This window comes from Mustela putorius, unplaced genomic scaffold (genome assembly GCF_011764305.1).
Source record: "Mustela putorius furo isolate JIRA1106 unplaced genomic scaffold, ASM1176430v1.1 tig00003836_pilon_pilon_pilon, whole genome shotgun sequence".
Classification (NCBI taxonomy): domain Eukaryota; kingdom Metazoa; phylum Chordata; class Mammalia; order Carnivora; family Mustelidae; genus Mustela; species Mustela putorius.
Window position 1 is genome coordinate 20,087,501 of NW_025421989.1, and position 18,625 is coordinate 20,106,125.

Here is an 18,625-nt window from a genome sequence, read left to right on the forward strand (position 1 = left end):
AGTGTAAGTAAATTTATTATTGCATAAATTGGAGGGAATAACTGACCAAATATAGTCCCCTAAAACATGCCAAAAGCAGCTTATTGTGATATGACTATTGTATTATAGAAGAGTTGTAATAAATAAATTGGACCAGATATAGCCTTATATGCTATCTGACTTTGATTCTTCGTAGAATAAGCATTAACTTGTACTCTTTAGTTATCACAACACCCCTTTGTCTTTTGAATTCATTTAATTCAACCTTACTGTGTAGACCCTGTTTGGGAAGGCTCAGGACCAGAGTGTATTCTAGGGAAACTAACAAGGGACCCACATCAAATTCTGAGGTGCTCTGACTACCAGCAACAGTGGTGTCTATTAAGGACTGAACTCAAAGCTGCCTGCGTGATATGAGCTCATGCCACAGCCTCTCCCTGGCCTATGTCCATCCCTGCATTTGCATTTTTTCCCTCCTGAGTTCTTTGGCAGTGGTGGAGTCAGTTACAGCCATGTCCTTTTCCTGTCCAATCATATCTTCTGAAAGCTTAGCACTTGATTCTGTCCATTCTCAGACTGTGCACTGCTAGCCTCAGCGGTAGACTGTGAGGTTTGTACTCAAAAAACACCAAGGTCAGAGTTCCTTTGTAGTCGCTTGCCTGTCCTTTAACTTGGGCTAGTTACTGGACTTCTCCAAGCCACAGTTTCATTAGCTGATGGAGCGATGATAGTCATGGTACCTGCTGCATGAGGTCATAGTGAGGACTATCTGTGATAATGCATTTAAAGTGTTTAGAAAGTGCCTGGAGTGTGCATTATTAATGCTTGATACTCCACTCGGCAATACAGTGGATGAACAAGGCTTAGGTGTGTTCCTGCGTATGGTCAGAAGTCCCAGAGGTTCAGACCTGGGCTGAGGCACTGAGGCCTCACTGCCCATCCTCCTGAGATGTCTATCTGGAAGCTTCCATCATCTCGCTGCTCTCCTTCTCCCATCCCGTCAGAACGATTCCACATCATGCTTCCTCTTGGCCCTCCCTGCAATTTGCCAGTGTGGGAGTTCCCTTTCCAGTGTTGGTGAATTGGGTCCAAATGACAGCCTTAGGAAAGGACACTAGGCCCTGACTTCTTGAAGGCCCAGCCCCCAGTATTATGCCTAACCTGACAGATGCTCAGCAAAATGCTACTGAATGGGTTCATGATTTTCAGAGAGATTGGTACTATCAGGTGACTCTCCCAGGTCACAAATAGCATCTGGCCCGTGACTGTACTTGGGGACCCTAATCCAGAATTCTGCCCATCATAAATGGTAAGCCATCCATTCATGAATAAGAGGTTGCTCGCCATCTTCACTGCGGTCACCCTTTCAGGAGAAGGCCGCACAGGTCCCAGGCAGTAGCATTGCCAGGTAGCCAGGCCACAGGGCTGACTGGGGCAGGAACCAGGAAAGCTGATTATAGCCCCCGCCCCCAGCAAAGGACTAGTGCAGCAGCTGAAGGGAAGCCTGGGGTTTCAGCAACTTCTGATACGGTTCACCTCCTCTGAAGGGAAAATTGGAGGTTTTTTGAAATGCTGAGGAAATGCCATAGGAGTTGTCAAATATCTGAAAACAAGCGGGTAAAAACAGCAAACTGCTTGTGCCAAAACAGTAGAATTCCTTTCTTCAGTTTGATTTCTCTAACCTTGTGTATTTAGGAAAAACTCAACTTGAGGTCTAACTCAAGTCATCTAGAGCTACTGTCTTGTAGTAGAGTAAGAAATTGAACCAGAACAGATTTCATTTAACCTTTCAAAAGTGAGATTTTCACACCGTTGACCTTTTGTACTTCGAGGAGCAGAACAGAACTACCCGCTCTCTGCTGCACATGTAAACGAGAAAGGGAGGAGAGCTCCTCAGACGATGGCTGTCTCTCAAGTTTGGTTCGCCTAGAAAACATACATTACGATTCACGTGTGGAAATGGGCCCCTGGCAGATAGTTAAAGATATAAATTTCCAGATCATCCTGTCTGGCTTAGTCTTGTGCTAAAAGAGGTAACTGTATAACTATTCAGGAAGGGAGTGAATTTAGCTGCCTTTCAGAAACCCCATGGAAAACTCTCAAAGCTTGGGGTCTGAAAAATATACTACAGTATATAAAATATACTATACTAGTAAAAACTAGAGCAGTGGTATTTCTAACTGATTGCTTTAGGTGTGTTTGTGCTTGTTAAGTTGGCTTTGCCTTATGCTTGTACCAACACCTATAATGTGATGGTCTCAGCTTGGTTTTGCAGAGCAGTGTATCTCCTGAGAGGTTTTCTCTGATATCTTCCATGCCTTTTTCAAGCCCGGCTAGAACCTTGAGAATCGTCATTCTGAACTCTAGATCTGACATATTACCAATGTCTCTACTGATTAGGTCCCTAGCCTTCGGTATTGCCTCTTGCTCTTTTTTTTTGTGGTGAATTTTTCCACCTTGTCATTTTGTCCAGATAAGAGTATATGAAGGAGCAAGTAAAATACTAAAAGGGTGGCAAAGACCCCAGGAAAATGTGCTTTAACCAAATCAGAAGAGATCCTTTCAGAAAGTGGTTGATTTTCTGTTTCTAGAATTGCTGTTCTTCTCTTCGATCTGCCGATGGATTTGCAGGTGTTTGCAATCTTTAGATAAGCTGTCTAGCTGATCTCCTGCTACCTGAAGTAGTCTCAGCCTGCTACTTATCCGCTGTCTTTGTAGAGCAGTATATAACTTTTTGTCCTGTTTAGAACTCACCCGACTTTTGGTGCTCCCTCGATTTTTTTTTTTTTTTTTTTACTCTGCTGCAGTGTATTGTAACTTAGGGTGGGTGGTTTTTCGGAGTACATCATCCTACTTGTTTGCTGAAAGGTCCTTGGCCTCATTCACACTGTACAGGTGCTCAGGCTCCTTGGCTGTTTCAGAAGCTCTTCATGCTGCTGGGAACCTAGATCATTTGCTAACCTAACCCAGTTCTCAGAAGCTCTTGGCCAGGGTTGCAGGTCATCAGTCTCCAACCACCAGCAAAGAATGTCCAAAAATTGTGCTAGGAAATTAACCAAAAATGCCCAGGATTTCTGTCCTCCAGTATGCCAAGGATTTAGAAACCATGTGGATGAAGTTACAGGTAGTCTCTGTAGGATAATTTCTCATCTACAGCTTTCCATCTAGTGATAATCAAGAGTCACTGCTTTTAGGCATCTATCAGCAAAGAAAGATCAAAGGAGAACCTAGATTCAAGAAAGGCCTGCTTAAAAATAACTTCACAGCAAATTATTTTAAATTAAAACTGACATACTTATCAAGTAGTAGCTCAGCTGTAAGTAACAGTGAACCTATTATATAACAACATTTATGAAGAATAACTATATTACAAAGCCAGGTAATTTAGTCAGAACAGTAGTGTTGTTTTTACATTTTTTGCAATTCTCTTCAATGTATGGCTTAAAAGTCAGCTGGATTCTGGTATCTGCTTCTGCATCCAGTCTATTGTGATAATGTTATTTTGTTGGAAGCATATGAGGAAAATTTGGCTTAACACAGGTATGTAGTTGGAAGAGGTAGAAGTATTTTAATAGCCTTTTTTGTTAATAGTGGATATTCCTTTTTACCCTATACCAAACCTTGTAATGTGGTAATTTCTTAAACGTTTTAAATGTGGAGTCTGAAACCATACCAGTAAACTTTTGACTGTGGTACTTAGAAATCCGTTATCTTGAATGGTGTATGGTATATAACACTGTATTTCTTTTTGTCAAGTATTCAACAATGAGCTGTATTAGTTTTTTGAGTGGGTGGTGTTGGTACATTTTGAAAATTTATTTTTACATTTTCATATGGTAGAATTCACTTTTTGGTACTCAGTTCTGCGTGTTGACAAATGTGGAATTGTGTAAGTGCTTCCACAATCAATAAATAGAACACTCTGTTACCCATATCCCCTTCCCATAATTCGCTTGTGCTACTTCTTTGAGTTACACTTTTAAAAATCAGTTCATTTGGATGAGTGACCTTGTCTATTCTGTCTTGATTGGTACCACTTTTGCTTGTAAAGCATCATATTTTCTGCCCTTATCTTCCATCTGGGAATGTGTTGTCACCATAGTGAATGTGTTGCCATTCCCAGAGTTGGTGCAAAATGAAATTTTTTAATGTGTTTCTTTGCTTAGCTAGGAGTAGGTAGGTACTTGATCTGTGACTATAAAATGAAATTCTAAGGGTAGTTCCCACAACAAACATTGGAGAAGAATTCTGACATTGCCATTGGAACTTTGTCACAAGAGAAATTTTAGCTGTGAGAATTTGAGAAACAAAAAGTGGTATCTTCAGTTCATTGCTTTCTTGCAATGGGTCATGAAGAGAGCATGAGCAGCAGTTCCAGCACACAAGTAATTATGCTCACTGTTGGAGCTTTCTAGAAACTAGAGCTAGGTATTGAGCCACTTGAAAGGATCACTTAACTTTCCTATATTCAAATATGCTTTTTTTTTCAAATATGCATCCATTTTAACTTACCTGTGTCAATAGCAGAGTTTGTCATTTTACAAATTCTAGCACACTATAGATTTATGTAACCACCGCCACAGTCAGGGTACAAGATAATTCCATTGCTCCCCAAAACTGCCTCTTGATGTCCTTTTCTAGTCACCTTTCTTCCCACCCCTAACTCTGGCAGCTAAATATCTGTTCTCATTGCTGTAGTTCTGTCTTTTCAAGAAGGCCATAGAGATGGGAATCCCCTGGTACACGGCCTTTGAGACTGTCTTCTTTCAATTGGTTTGTTCCTTTTATTGCTGAATATTAGGCCACTGTGGTTATCAATTTGTTTGACCCATTCACCCATTGAAAGGTATTTCCAGTTTTGGGCAATTACAAATGCAGTTGCTATAAACATTTGTGTATAGGGTTTTGTGTGTGTTATATTTTCATTCTTCTAGCATAAATACCTAGGAGCAGACTTGCTGGCCAGCATGTTCAGTTTATGTTTACTCTTTTAAGACATTGTCCAACTGTTTTTCAGAGAGTGGCACCATTTTTCATTCCCACAGCAGTATATGAGAGTTCCAGTTTCTGCACGTCCTCACTGGCACTTGGTGGTGTTGGCATTTTAGGCATTCTAATAGGTGTGGGTGGTATCCCATCATTATTTTATTTTATTTATTTAATTTTTTTTAATGGAGTCTACTAATTTGGTTTTTTAAAAGATTTTATTTATTTATTTGACAGAGAGAGAGATATCACAAGTAGGCAGAGAGGTAGGCAGAGAGAGGGGGGGAAGCAGGCTCCTCGCTGAGCAGAGAGCCCAATGCAGGGCTCCATCCCAGGACCCTGAGATCACGACCTGAGCCGAAGGCAGCGGCTTAACCCACTGAGCCACCCAGGCGCCCCTCCCATCATTATTTTAATTTGTACTTCCCTGATGGTTAGTGGTTTTATATTCATCCTTATATCTTTCATCCTGCTCATGTGTTTATTTGACATTCTTTTATCATCTTAGATGAAGTGTCCAAGTTTTTCCCTAATTTTTATTTAGACTGTTCCCTGTTAAGTTTTGAGTGTTTTATATACTCTAAGTAGAGGTCCTTTGTTGAATATGTGATTTGCAAATATTTTCTTGCAGTCTCTAGCTTGTCTTCCCATTCTTTTAATTGTGTATTTCGCAGAACAAAACTTTTAAATTTTGAAGAAGTATAGGATATCATTTTTTCCTTTCGTAGATCATGTGTTTTGGTCTTATGTCTCCAAACTCAAATTTTACATCGAAATCTGTGATCCATTTTGAGTTAATTTCTGTATGAGGTGAGGCTTAGGACAGGGTTAGGGGTTTTTTGGACTATATAATTGCGGTTCTTCTGGCACTGCTCACTGCAAAGACTGTTGTTCCTCCACATGTAATTGCTTCTGTATTCTTTGTTTATTCTTTTGCTAACACCACAGTCTTGATAGAAAGTCTCTTGTAGTGCGATTCTTCCATTTTACTTTTTTCAAAAACGTTTTAGCTCTTATAGTATTTTTGCCTTTTCATAAAATTTGAGTTAGTCTGTCTTTATCAACAAAAGTTCTTGCTATGATTTTTACTGGAAGTGTGTTAAATCTATATATTACTTTGGGAACCCTTGACATCGTTATTTATTATGTTGGGTCTTCCAATCCATGAACATGGTGTGTATCTCCATTTATTTAGGTCTTCTTTATTTCTTTCATTAGCATTTTATAGTTTTTAGCATACAAGTCCTATATATGTTTTGTTGGATTAATACCTAAGGAGTTCATTTTGGGGAAAGTTTTTTTTTTAATTTTGTTCTCCAGTTTTACTTCTTAGTATACAAAAATACACTTATATAATTTTTTGTTCTGATATTTCTATAGTTCAAAGAATCATAGGTGAATCATTTTGTTCTCAAAAGAATACTGAGGGCTCATGAAACATTAAAAATAACCTACATAAATGCATAGTTAATATGCAGCCCTTAAAATTTATTTTATAAGTCTATATTTTTGGCTCAAATATTTGGCTACATAATAGTGCTGAGTTTTTAAAAATATCACCTTATATAGTGTAGTGTCACATATAAAATTGGTGCATGTGTGTGTGCATGTATTTAGATTTCTAGAAGGATGTTTATCATAGGTCAAAAATCATGTCTGAGTGGTGAAAAGTTTAGGTAATTTTTGTTTTATATATCGCTTTTCTCTTTTTGAAGATTTCATAATAGGTATGTATTGTTTTTATTAGAATGACGAAGCTTCTTAAAAGAGAAAAATGAAGCAGTGATTTTTATACAGTCCTTATTAGTAAACAAGGATAGTACAGACTCAGATCCTGTTTGAGAATCAAGTATGTGCATCTTAGACATCTTGATGCCATTTAAAAATTCTAAAATTGTTGGGGCACCTGGATGGCAAAGTTGGTTAAGAGTCTGACTCTTGGTTTCAGCTCAGGTAGTGATCTCAGGGTCAGAAGATTGAGCTCTGTGCTGGGCTGAGAGGGGAGTCTGCTTCGGATTCTCTCTAACTTTGCCCCTTTCCATGCTCTCTCAAATAAATAAATAAATAAATAAATCTTTAAAAGCATTTGTATTTTCTATTAAAACCAAAGGAACCTTTTAAGACAGATGGAACACTCAGAATTGAGAATGCTGTGTTTGGAATTTTTCTTCACAACATTTTTCTTTCTTTCTTTCTTTTTTTTTTAAGATTTTATTTTTAAGTACTCTACATCCAACTTGTGGCTCAAATTCATAACTCCAAGATCAAGAGTTGCATATTCCTCTGATTACGACAGGCAGGTTCCTCTATTTCTTTTTTATTATATACTTGTCTCTGTGTTAAGCAAAGACGGTGGATCTCAGCCTCGACTGCTCATTAGAATCACCTGGGTCTATTTTGAACCGAGTGCCTGATGGTTTAGCAGCCTTGAACATTAGAGTAGAATTTCTGAGGGTGGGCAAGGACACTGGTGTTTTTAGACGTTTCCCCCATGCGATTACTAAACTCTTCAAAAAACACGTGTTGGTAAGTTCTAAAGTCATGTAATAATAACCATGAAGTATTTTAACTGTGACTTCTATATGTGAAATTTTGTGATTATTATTGCATGTATGATTTCTATATAGTCATAGTTTAAGAAGATATGAAAATAAGAAAATAAAAAGTATGTATATGCTTTCACACCTATATCAAGTTGAATATGTTCTTATAAGTGAGAAGGCAGTTAAATTTCTAAAACAAAATGAGTTCTAATGTGACTCCAAAGTAATTATATTACAGCAAAAAAACAGCCCAAAACCCATAGCATCTTTAATATTGCCACATTTTTCATGAGAATTTACCATCCTTGTTAAGTTTTCAGGTGTATCACTGACACTTGACAAGTGGCAGGTAATTAGCATTGCTCAACCTTGTGTCTTCTCTGTTGTGGATGTGATTGTATAAACCTAGGTTTAGGAGTATTTGTGTATAGAAATGTCATCTTCCCTGTACCTCTTCTAGGAGACCTCCCGTATAATGATTTCATGACATCATCTGATCTGGCATATGCTCAGGAATTATGTTCTTGACAACAATTTAAAGTGGATCTGTGATGTGCAGTCCTGTCACCACCTTCTCAGTCGTGACTGTGACTCACCATAGTCTCTTTTTGAGTAACTCCAGCTTCCTGTCTGTAGGAGGTGGATAGTTTTTCCCAGGTCTAGCACTTCCTGAACAGGGCCCAAAAGTCAAAGTGGGGCAGGGGAGATGTTAGGTAAAGGGTACCGTGTGGGTATGTAGAGTGAGCAAGTGTGGAGATCTAACGTAAGGTATGTGGCTCTAGTTAGTAATACACAGGTCAAAGACTGGAAATTTGCTGGGTAGATTGCAAGTGTTCTCATGACACCCACAAAAAGGTAATTGTATGAGAGAATGTGTTAATTAGCTTGACTGTAGTCCTCATCTCACTAGCCGCATCAAGTCATCATGTTGTACACCTTAGATATATACAATTTTTATTTAAAAAATATTAATTACAGGGGTGCCTGGGTGGCTCAGTGGGTTAAAGCCTCTGCCTTCAGCTCAGGCCATGGTCTCGGGGTCCTGAGATCAAGCCCCGCATTGGGCTCTCTGCTCGGCAGGGAGCCTGCTTCCTCCTCTCTCTCTGCCTGCCTATCTGCCTACTTGTGATCTGTCTGCCCAATAAATAAATAAATAAATGCTTAAAAAAAATAAAATAAAAAATATATAAATTACAGTAAAATAAATGGGACAGCTCCAAGGCTGCCTTTTGCTAGCCCTCCTTGTAGGAATCAGATAACAGAAGTGGAATTCTGCAGCTTGCTCGTAGTGTAGCAACTTGAATGAAAACAGAATACTGTCTATCTTTTAAAATATTTTGGGCTTTTGGGAGGGGTTCCTGTGTGAACTTCAAAAATCTTGCAAACTGCTATACTCAGCTGCATCCTCTAGGGCTGTCAGGACCCTCGTCCCTAAACACCATTTTTTCCTGGTTTCACCTACCAAAAATAAGTAATGTGCTTTAAAGAAGGAGAGAAATGATTTTAAAATGAGAGTATTTCATTACTTTAATATACATTGTACATTACCCAGCACATTGCAGTTTTCAGAGCACTTTCACAGCCTTTGTTGATGTTTCTCACGGTAATCTTATGAGGTGCACGGAGGGATATCCTCAAGCACGCCCCAACTCACGATAATAGAAGCCTGCAGGTTGCCCCCATTGGCTGACATGGTGTTGTGTGTTGCCTCTTTCTCCATTCCCACTACTCGAACTCAGTTCTTAGTTATCTTGTCCTTACCTTTCTAATTGTTCTTCCTGTCTTGACCTATTACCTTATCAGTCCATTCTTCACAGTGTTTCCAGGATTACCTTTCCAGAAGAGCGTTAGTAATGTCACCTTTCAGCTTAAAAACCTTCAGTGGATTCTCATTTCTTGTAGATGAAAACCAAATTTCTTAGTGTTGTATTAGTCCCCAGGCTAGACTTTGCCCCTTTTTCTCCATCCTTGCTGTCCATCATAGGCCCTCTACCGTCCTCAAAGGACAACTTCGTGTTCCTCAAAGATCCCACATGCTTTCCTTCCTCCCTGCCTTCACTCTTGCTATCTCCTCTACCTAGAAACACACCCCACCACTCACACTGGCCCACTTCGTGAAATTCTCCTTATGCCAGTCATCTGGGAAGACTGACCTTCTCTTTCCTGTTTTCTCTGTAACCCTTTGTGCACACCTGTTGCCAAGTTAAGCAGCTTTCTTCCCCCCACAGACTGTGATTTCCTTGTGATGAACAAGCTGTGCTGCTTAGGGCTATGTTTTGCTTCATGTCCCCAAAGCAGAGCATAGTGCCAGGGACATGGCAGACACGGAGCTTGATTATCTGAATAAAAGAAGGACTTTGGGAACCTTCAGAAAGACTGTGGGTGCAGTGTTTATGTTTAGTGTAGTAGCAAATTCTTACTTTTTATTAATAATGACTGTGCTTAATGGACGGTATTTTCTGGAATGTCATCTTTAATCTGTCTCACCATTTATATTTCAAACACCTTAGTAATCTCTAGTAGAAGTTAAACTTACTCTTGCTTCACACACACACACACACACACACACACACAAATTTTCACTTTAAAAAATATCCCTGCCTCTTGAAACAAAAGTATGCTGTTGATCTTTCCTTTTCTCTAATAGTACCCTTCCTGACGTCCCCCCACAAGACCATGACCAGGATATTGACTTCTTAGCAGCAGAACTGGTTTTCAGTTGTGTAGGTTCTCTTAGCACTGTCTTTTTCCTACTAACAGCAGGACTAAATACCGAGACATACAGTTTTGAGAACCCCTTAGCACTGTGTGTGTGTGTACACTTGTGCTTTTGTGTGCTCTTTTCATATCTCTGGTGTACACATATGCACTATAACAGGAGGGTAATGGGGTCTAGTTGGCTTTTGCTTCCTGGGAGAGTCATTGTGTTTATTGGTCATTGTGTGCCTAGTGGTGCTGGTGACATATGTATTAGGGAAAATGAGTATAGGTAGGAAAGTGGCTGATGATAGAATGTGCAATCTAAACTTCTGGAGGGGGCCTCAGAAAATCCCATCATATTCAAGTTTAACAGATGACTTGGATCTGTGATACAGACTTAAATATTTTTGGACAGTAGTTAATGCAGTATCTCCTTTCCATTCTGAAGTTGATCGTAAAAGCAGCTCTGCAGGAATAAGCTAGAGCAAGGAAACAGACAGGAGTTTAGATGACATTTTTTTGTCAGGGCATTGCTACCAGTTGATAGAACAGCTATACTTTTTGTACTATCCCCCTGCCTTTTTTTTTTTTTTTTTAACAAAATGAAGTGCAGTTGGCAACACTCGGAACCTTGCAAAGGACAAGCAACCAAACAGATAATAAGCTCAAAAGAAAAGGGAATTACCCAAGGCACACACTGGGTAGTAGCTTTGTATGTGCACCATCCGACTCCTAGGGCAGTGGTCCCCTCCATTTTAAAATCCTATGGAAGTACTTTCTCTGCCCATTATTTCTGTTGAAGCTGAGAGTCAGGGAAATAGCTTTTGTATTAGGCTTTAAATTCAAAGTTGGGTGTTTTTTTTTTTTATCATATTAAACTGCTGGAACTTCTTGACATGAGACCCCTGGGGTGCCTTTGCAGCGCCCTGGACTCAGCAGGCACTCAGCTTTATGGGAAGTCACACGTGCACTAGCAGCATATGCATTTCCATTTCTATGTTGATAAATATGTGGATTGTAAGAACAACTCATTTTCTAAACTAATGCTTGACCTGGTTCTTTGGTGATCTTTCAGGTGATTTCGGGCCATCATTACAGAATTTAATGCTGAGCATCCATCATGATGTTTGTTTTATAGGAAGAAAACTTGGACTGTAGGGAAGAAAAAAAGTAGGTTTTGGTAATGTTACAGGAAGCAGATACATGTTTTGGAAGTTTGGGAACCTCTTTTGTTGAATTGATAAGTTAAGACGCTTACAGTGTCTAATTGTTGCCTATCCAGAGAAGCTCCTTCAAGCCACATTAGGAGCTGTACAAATGATAGCATAATGTTTGTGAAAAGAGGTTCTAAGCAATCCTTATTTCTTTTTTAAGCTATGGAGCTAAATGTCCATAGCAAACGTTATGTAAAATACATAGTTGCATCTTTATGTATATTTTCATAAGATTTGATTTATGATGTAAGAGGTTTTAAAAATCTGATAATGCTTGGTTACACACACACTTCTTTAAAAAGTCAGGAATCATCCCTCTTCTTCTCTAGTAGACAATCAAAATAAGCAGTTTGAAGAGATGGATTTAAGACAGCAAAATTGTTATATCTTCAGCTGTGTAAAAGAAGTACTGTACCTTGGACCAGAAAACGTGTATTAGCGATGGTTCGGTTAGTGACTGCAAAAGCAAAACAAAATACCATAGTGTAAACTACAGTTCCACATGACAGCATGTTCAGCTAGTTAGTGCTGGCCATTATGACTTAGGGAGCAGGTAGAGCCAAAACGTGTTGTGCTGCTTCGCATGAAAATACATTAACAAAATCTTGGGGTGCCTTGTTTCTCATTGAAATCTACTACGGAGAGATTTGGTCAGGTTTTGTTGTTGATGTTTGTTTTTTAGACGGAGTAGGGGTGGAATATTTGCCATAAACCTATCCCCCTAAAAGTTGCTTATTTCTCATCTTCAGAACTTCTACTGCCTACGGTGAAATAAAGCTTTGTGGAATAAAGCTGCATCATTGTTTGTTTGGGATGTAGAAGTTGATCAGCATGTTGCTTTTTTAACGTGAAGTTATAGTGTAAGGAGTTAAATGATAAATGTAACTTGCACAAGGATATTTTCTTTCCTCCGTTAGGGTTAATCTTTAAACAGTTCCTATGTTCAGAAAAAAGATACGGTTAAAGACCCCAGATTGCAAAAGCGGTGCCACTTCTTCTGAGAGCTTTGGGGCAATCCTCTGATGTGTAATTGCTTTTACATCAGTCACAAGAGAGAGACAAGAATGCGCTTTCCTTGAACTTAACAGTTTGGGCAATTTTCTATAATCCAGTAAATACAAATTGTAGCTTGATTATTCATCTACGTCTGTCAAGCAAATTTTAATGGATGAATGAATGAGTCAAATCTATGCATGGAAATATACAAATGTGCAAAATATGGGTCTAATTACCAGGCTGCTGAATTTACACAAGGTCAGGTAAACAAGGCACCAGTGTAATGATTATTAATTGTTAATAATGCCTTTGGGAAAACATTCACATTTTCCTTCTGAATACCTAACAGTTTGCCTCTCTAGTCATTTCAACTCTGAAAATTTTAGCTGGTCTGAAAACACAAAAATATTTTTGCCCTGTTTTTATCCTTTGCCTATAATTGCCTTCTAATTCTTTTAGAATAACAAGTAAAATATAATACATTTTTCAGGGCCCTGTGGAAAGTCACAGTTGAATATGATGGTGAGAAAATTAAGGCAGTGGTGGGGGGGTAACTCACACAGCAGAATGAAATAGCAGCTTTCTTTTGTCTTCATTGAAGGGATGAGCATGCCCCCCCCATCCTCCACCCTCTTCTCAAACGTAATCGACATTCTAAAACACAAAACCAAGGTGGTAATAAAGGAAAGGAAATCAAAGCAGACTTTTTTCCCCTCTATTTACCATAGTAAGTCAACATTTGACTCTGTCTTGATATTCTATAAAATGGATGTTGGAAAAAGAATAATATCAATGAGTAGTTTCCCATCGAAATGCCCAAGGGCCGAAATAATTGAGGGAGTACTTGCCGAGGTTTTTCTTAGTTCAGTAACTCTTGATCACTGTGCAGTTTTGTAGCTGTGCTATCATTAAGGGCTCTCCATGTCTGGAAGGACACCCCCCTGTTCCAGCTTTAATCCAAAAGTCATAAATTGTAGAACTAACATGTCGTCTGCGGGTCACCCAGGCGAAAACACTGCTTCTTGAGAGATCTATCTTTCTGCCACTGTGCTTTGAAAATCTTTTGAATATTTTGCATTAATGGGACTGCTGCAGTGTCTTGCTGGGCCGTCTTCTCATCCTCGCAGGCTCGACATTCAGAAGTTTTTCCCCATGGCTGATCTAAACGTTCTCTCTGTTCTAGGCCTCACTGCCTGCTACACACTGGTGTTGTACGTTCAGTGAATACAGGCATCTTCTTCTGTGTTTTCTTTTGAGTATTTGTAAATACCACGCATATCTCTGTTTTATTTCTTTAAGCTCTGTACTTGAGGGCTCATACCATTTCTTAAGAGTTTTTGCTTTCATATGTGTTTTTCTGGAACTCGGTATTTTTAAATCATGGTTGTCTTCTGTGGGTTAGATAATACTGCCTATAAGCCAAGTGAATTTGGACCACTGTTTGACCTTAGCCCTCTCCTCTTTTATGGTCCACCCTAGAATATAATAGACATATTTTATACATACTCATGGGTGTGCCCCTGGTTTAAATTAAGTCTGTGTCAAATTATGGTCCAACTCTTTATTCTGGCATTTAAGATCTATTATCCAGCCTTCACGCCCCACATGCTCTCCCGTTGACACTGTCCACATCATTATTCCTCCAGACAGACCCTCATGGTTTTTCACAACTGCCAAGATTGTCCTCACCCACTTGCTATCTCTGTATGTCTCCTCAACCTTTAAGACCCAAGCCCACCTTCGTTGTGGGAAAACTTTTGTTGACATTACAACTGTGGAACATTTGTTTTTCCTTTGAATTCCTAAAGAAGTTCAAATGTGTAACTTTCCTCCCACAGTTTCTTTAATACAGTCTCTTGTAGTTATATTCTTTCATTTGACAAACAATTTTGTTCCCTCTAAGGTTGTAGGCTTCCAGAGAGCAGAAGAAAGAAGAAAGGCTAGTATTTTTTGAGCTGTAAGACCCTTTGCTAAACTTTTTCTTTTTTGCATACATCATATTTAATTCTTGTAGCAACCCTGTAAGGTGGCGTTATTTTTTCCATCTTTACAGAGAAAGCTGAATCTTGTAGTAAGAAACTCAAGCCATGTTAAAAAGCTCACACACTGTAGAGTTGGGATTTAAATTAGGGCCTCTCTCATTAAAACCCCACACACTCTTTTCAGGAAGCTTCTTCCACGTAAGAGTGATAGTTTGCATTCTACTCTATCAAGTTACTAGAAAATTCAGAGAACAAATTAAGTGTTCAATAACTGATTGAATTTATCACTATGGAAGTCTTGATTGCCCCAATTGCATTTCTTTTACCCATCTGCTAATGGTGATGTGAATTAGCAATAAAATAGCCAAAGCCTTAGGAAAGGCCTTCAGTATTCTCAGTGATGGCTAATAGATGAAAGGTTGACAATTGTACTCCCACATGAGACTGTTGACTTGAGGCAAATTCTTTTTTTTGTTTGTCTATTTTTAAGGTTTTCCCTTGTTGATCCCAACATTCATTGGTATTGTTAAATGTCACTCTTCTCATTTACTATTTGCATTTCATTTTCAGAAAGTAAATCTCATTGTAGTAGCATGAATAATTTATGCCTCTGTCAAGGAACTGTTAAAACACCAGAGGTTGAAAAATATTCACATTCTAAAATGTGTATAGAAACTTGGGAATATTTTTGCCTCCCCCTAACCCCCACCGCCTCCAAGTGTTTACCCCAGTAATAAACCTAGGCACTTACTGAAAAACCATGGTCTCACGGACTTCAACGTAGGACCCTTTGCAGACTTGTAATTATATTTACATATAAAGAAAACTTGCCATTTTATTCTTAATAGAAAATAGGCTTTTGTACTTTTGGGGGCTGTTTACCTTTTTATTTCAAGCAGGGAATTTTTTATGAGGTATATTTATTGTTGAAGAATTAGTAGTTATGAGGATTAGGAAGGAAGATTGCTCAACCTAAGAATGAGCAGAATTTCAATTTCATGAACACAGGCAGTGCGCCCGAGCTTTGGGGTGGCAAAAATATGGTCTGTTTTAGGTATCTGAGGTTTCTTCTTAGCAACTTCTGTGCATTTTGAGAAGTTCAGCCTATTTTGCAAACAGTTACTAATGCCATAATGCATTTTCCCATATCTTCCATCTGAATTTTTTACTATTATTGATCGAGGATTCAATTGAGAAATGTGTTTAGAACCCTGCTTTCTGTGGTAATCACAGAAGTCAGTGGGAAGACAAGAAAATTGTATTGGAAGAAATTGTGTGCATGTGTGTTTTGTGTTTCAGCATAGATTATCTCTGCCAAAATAATAGCTGTCATTTTGTTCTTGTTATATTAGTGGCCTGTAGCTTACCACTATTCCTTTTGCCTTACCTTTGCTGCTGACCACTAGCTATTACCCTCAGTAAGAAGACCTTTTTAATTGAATGTCCAAATTTGAATGATTCTTGTCCTAATACCATCATGATTTTGATCCATTTCAAATTAGAGAGCCCTAAGTTGCAACCTCTCACCTCAACATGAAAGCCCTTTAACATTCAGGTACTTTGAAACTTCAGTTCTGTTTAGAATTTCATATCATGCCCATCATGGGGGGAAAAGATGGAAAATGTATACGCTGAGCCTATAGGACTTCCTGCAGTGCTTATTAATCCTTTATGGATCATTTGAAATGTTTCTAGTTTATTTAAGCTTTGCTGCTTGTATCAGATTGTTCCTACGAAAAAAGAAAAAGTGATCATGCTTTGAATTTTTAAAAATGATCTCACTTTCAAGCAAAAGCACTTTTATGCTCCATTAAAGTTGAATTTGCCAAACTCTAACATCGCATTAACACAAGCTTTACTGGATAGATAAACGTGTTGTTCAAAGACTGACTTGAACTTTACCAAACTGCATATTAAGATTTTTTACCTTTATACTTCTTATTTCTTAAATTATTTTAAAATAGACTAGTAAAATAGACTAGATTTGCCCAATTGTACTACTTTAATGACAAAATAAATTTTTCATTTATTTTATATTATTATCAATTGGAAGCTGATTGTTTGACTATGAGACCAAAAGAAACAAAAAATATTTTGAGCTGTTAATTTCACATTTGTTCATATTTGTTTTATATAGTATCAATATCTCAATAAAACTTTATTTTTCTTGAAACTTGTATAAGTAATTTAACCATTTTGACATTTCTGATTTTTACTCAGTTATATCATGTGTTCAGTATTTTCTTGAAGACTTTAGTAGGTTAGCCAGTAGAATGTTTCATTTTTCCCCCTTTTCAATTCAGTGGATTTTTTTAAAAATATGCATAGGACATTCTCCAGTTTTCTGTGAGGTAGGATTTCATGCTCTTTGTTTTTATTTATTTCATGAAGTTTTCAGGTTGGAGATAATCTTTGAATCTGTATCTTTTGACCTAAAATTACTTAGTAAACTCTAGTCTCATTTGTACCATGCTTCCTGGCTCCCTAACACTATCATAAGGAATTGGTCTTTCCTTTGGGTCTCTTTGGCCTTGGGATTTTAATTTAATATGATTATTCTTCAGAAAGAATGTAAGTTAGTTTTCTACTTGAAATGACTTTGTGTATTTTTTCAAAATACATGAAAACTTTACAAAGTACGAGGTTTTATTTAGTCCAAAAATATATCTGTGTTCTTTTTAAAGCAGTAATTTACATTAACATTCATAGTGATCTTGAAAAAATACATATTTTAATGGCAATGAAAACATAATTTAATGTTAAGCTAAATCTTTATCAGATCTCATAGATTGCACTTTTTTAGCTGTTGAGTCACTAGGGTTCTTAATAAGAAGGAAAATGCTTTTCAGAGAATTTTCAGAGGATTACTTTTTTAAGGCAAACAGCAGATTATAAACACGGAGGGAAAAGAGAATTTTTTATATGCCTTGTGGAGGGAGAAATCCAACCAGTTATATGAAATATTTAGCAAATTATTTTATTGTTAAAGCTCACCATTTCTGAGAGGACAGTGGTACCTTATTAGTAAGAAACTATAGAGGCACCTTGGTGGTATAGTCAACTTAGTGTCTGACTCTTGGTTTTAGCTCAGGTCATGATCTTGGGGTTGTGAGATCGAGCCAGTCATTGGGCTTCATACTCAGGTTGGAGTCTGCTTGAGATTGTCTCTCTCTCTCTCTAATAAATAAATCTTAAAAAAAAAATAAAAGAAACTATTAACTTTGACTTCTAATGTAAAAATCTGCACTGAATTCATTTTTCACTAATTTACTTTATTCTCATCTCCTAGTGTTCCCATGACCTTTCAGAAATATGTAGTTCCTATTTTGTACTTTACAAAAGCTGCCCCTTAGGTTGTATTGAATAACACAGAGTTGAATTATGAACATAATAACAGTTGTTAGTGGCATTTCCAGACCAGGCTTACTTTTGTTCTGCTAAATTCATAAGTGGAGTGTTTCTTTCTTTTTTTTTTTTTTTCTTAATTTTTTCCATGTTAGGGAAAAGGTTAAATAATGCTGAACTTCTCTTTGTAGGCAAACAGGGAGCTGGACTAGATGAAGGACATACACTTTCTGCTCAGGGAATCAATTTGCCCAATTTAGGAATAGCCATATCCCTACTCCAGATACCTGTACCCACATAACTTTATGATCATTAACGTTTCAGTGATACTGTAAGTTTAGCAGCAGAATAGAGTCTTCCTCATTTCCTGTTGGTATGGAAAATCCCTCAAGTATTTGACCACCTTGACAGGAAGCTTTTGTGTGTTGAGTAACGTATGTCAGGTTTGTGGCCGTTAGCATAGTAGCTTAACTCTTCTCTCCCCTCCACAGAATTCCCAAAACCCAACCTGTTACAAGAGCTTTTCCTTCCCCAATAATAGTTTGAAGTCCAGTTATAGAAATCTCAGTCTCTCTGGCTTTTAATATACAAGGCCTTCTGGGCAAGTTCCTGGGAAAGGAGAGTTGATTAGGTAGAGACTTATTTTCTTTGTAAATTAATGTCCCACTCCAGCCCCATTTTCTCCTTTCCTTGAGGAACACTCAGTGACTGTACTTGTGCAGGAAAGTCAGATTCTTTAGATTTATTATATAAAACATCAGATGAGCTAAAGAGAATCTTTTCCCAGAAGCATCTCTTAAGCCCCAGAGTGGAATCACAAGTAGGGCAGTGGACTAGCAAACGGACAGGCATGCCTGAGATAATCTCAACATCTATGGGA

General features: G+C 38.0%; 1 protein-coding gene across 3 annotated transcripts in view; it reads left to right on the top strand.

Annotated features, from left to right (window-relative positions):
• The window catches only part of POLA1 (DNA polymerase alpha 1, catalytic subunit), a 307,449-nt gene that overhangs the window by 161,394 nt on the left and 127,430 nt on the right, over positions 1-18,625 (top strand). The window contains exon 36 of one of the 3 annotated variants that reach the window (XM_045089423.1): positions 11,284-11,439. The exons of the other annotated variants lie outside the window; for them this stretch is intronic. Coding sequence (XP_044945358.1) covers positions 11,284-11,313 — 30 coding nt within the window. The 3' untranslated portion in view covers positions 11,314-11,439. Of the gene's footprint in view, positions 1-11,283; positions 11,440-18,625 lie in introns of those variants that run through there. 3 annotated transcript variants of the gene reach the window in all.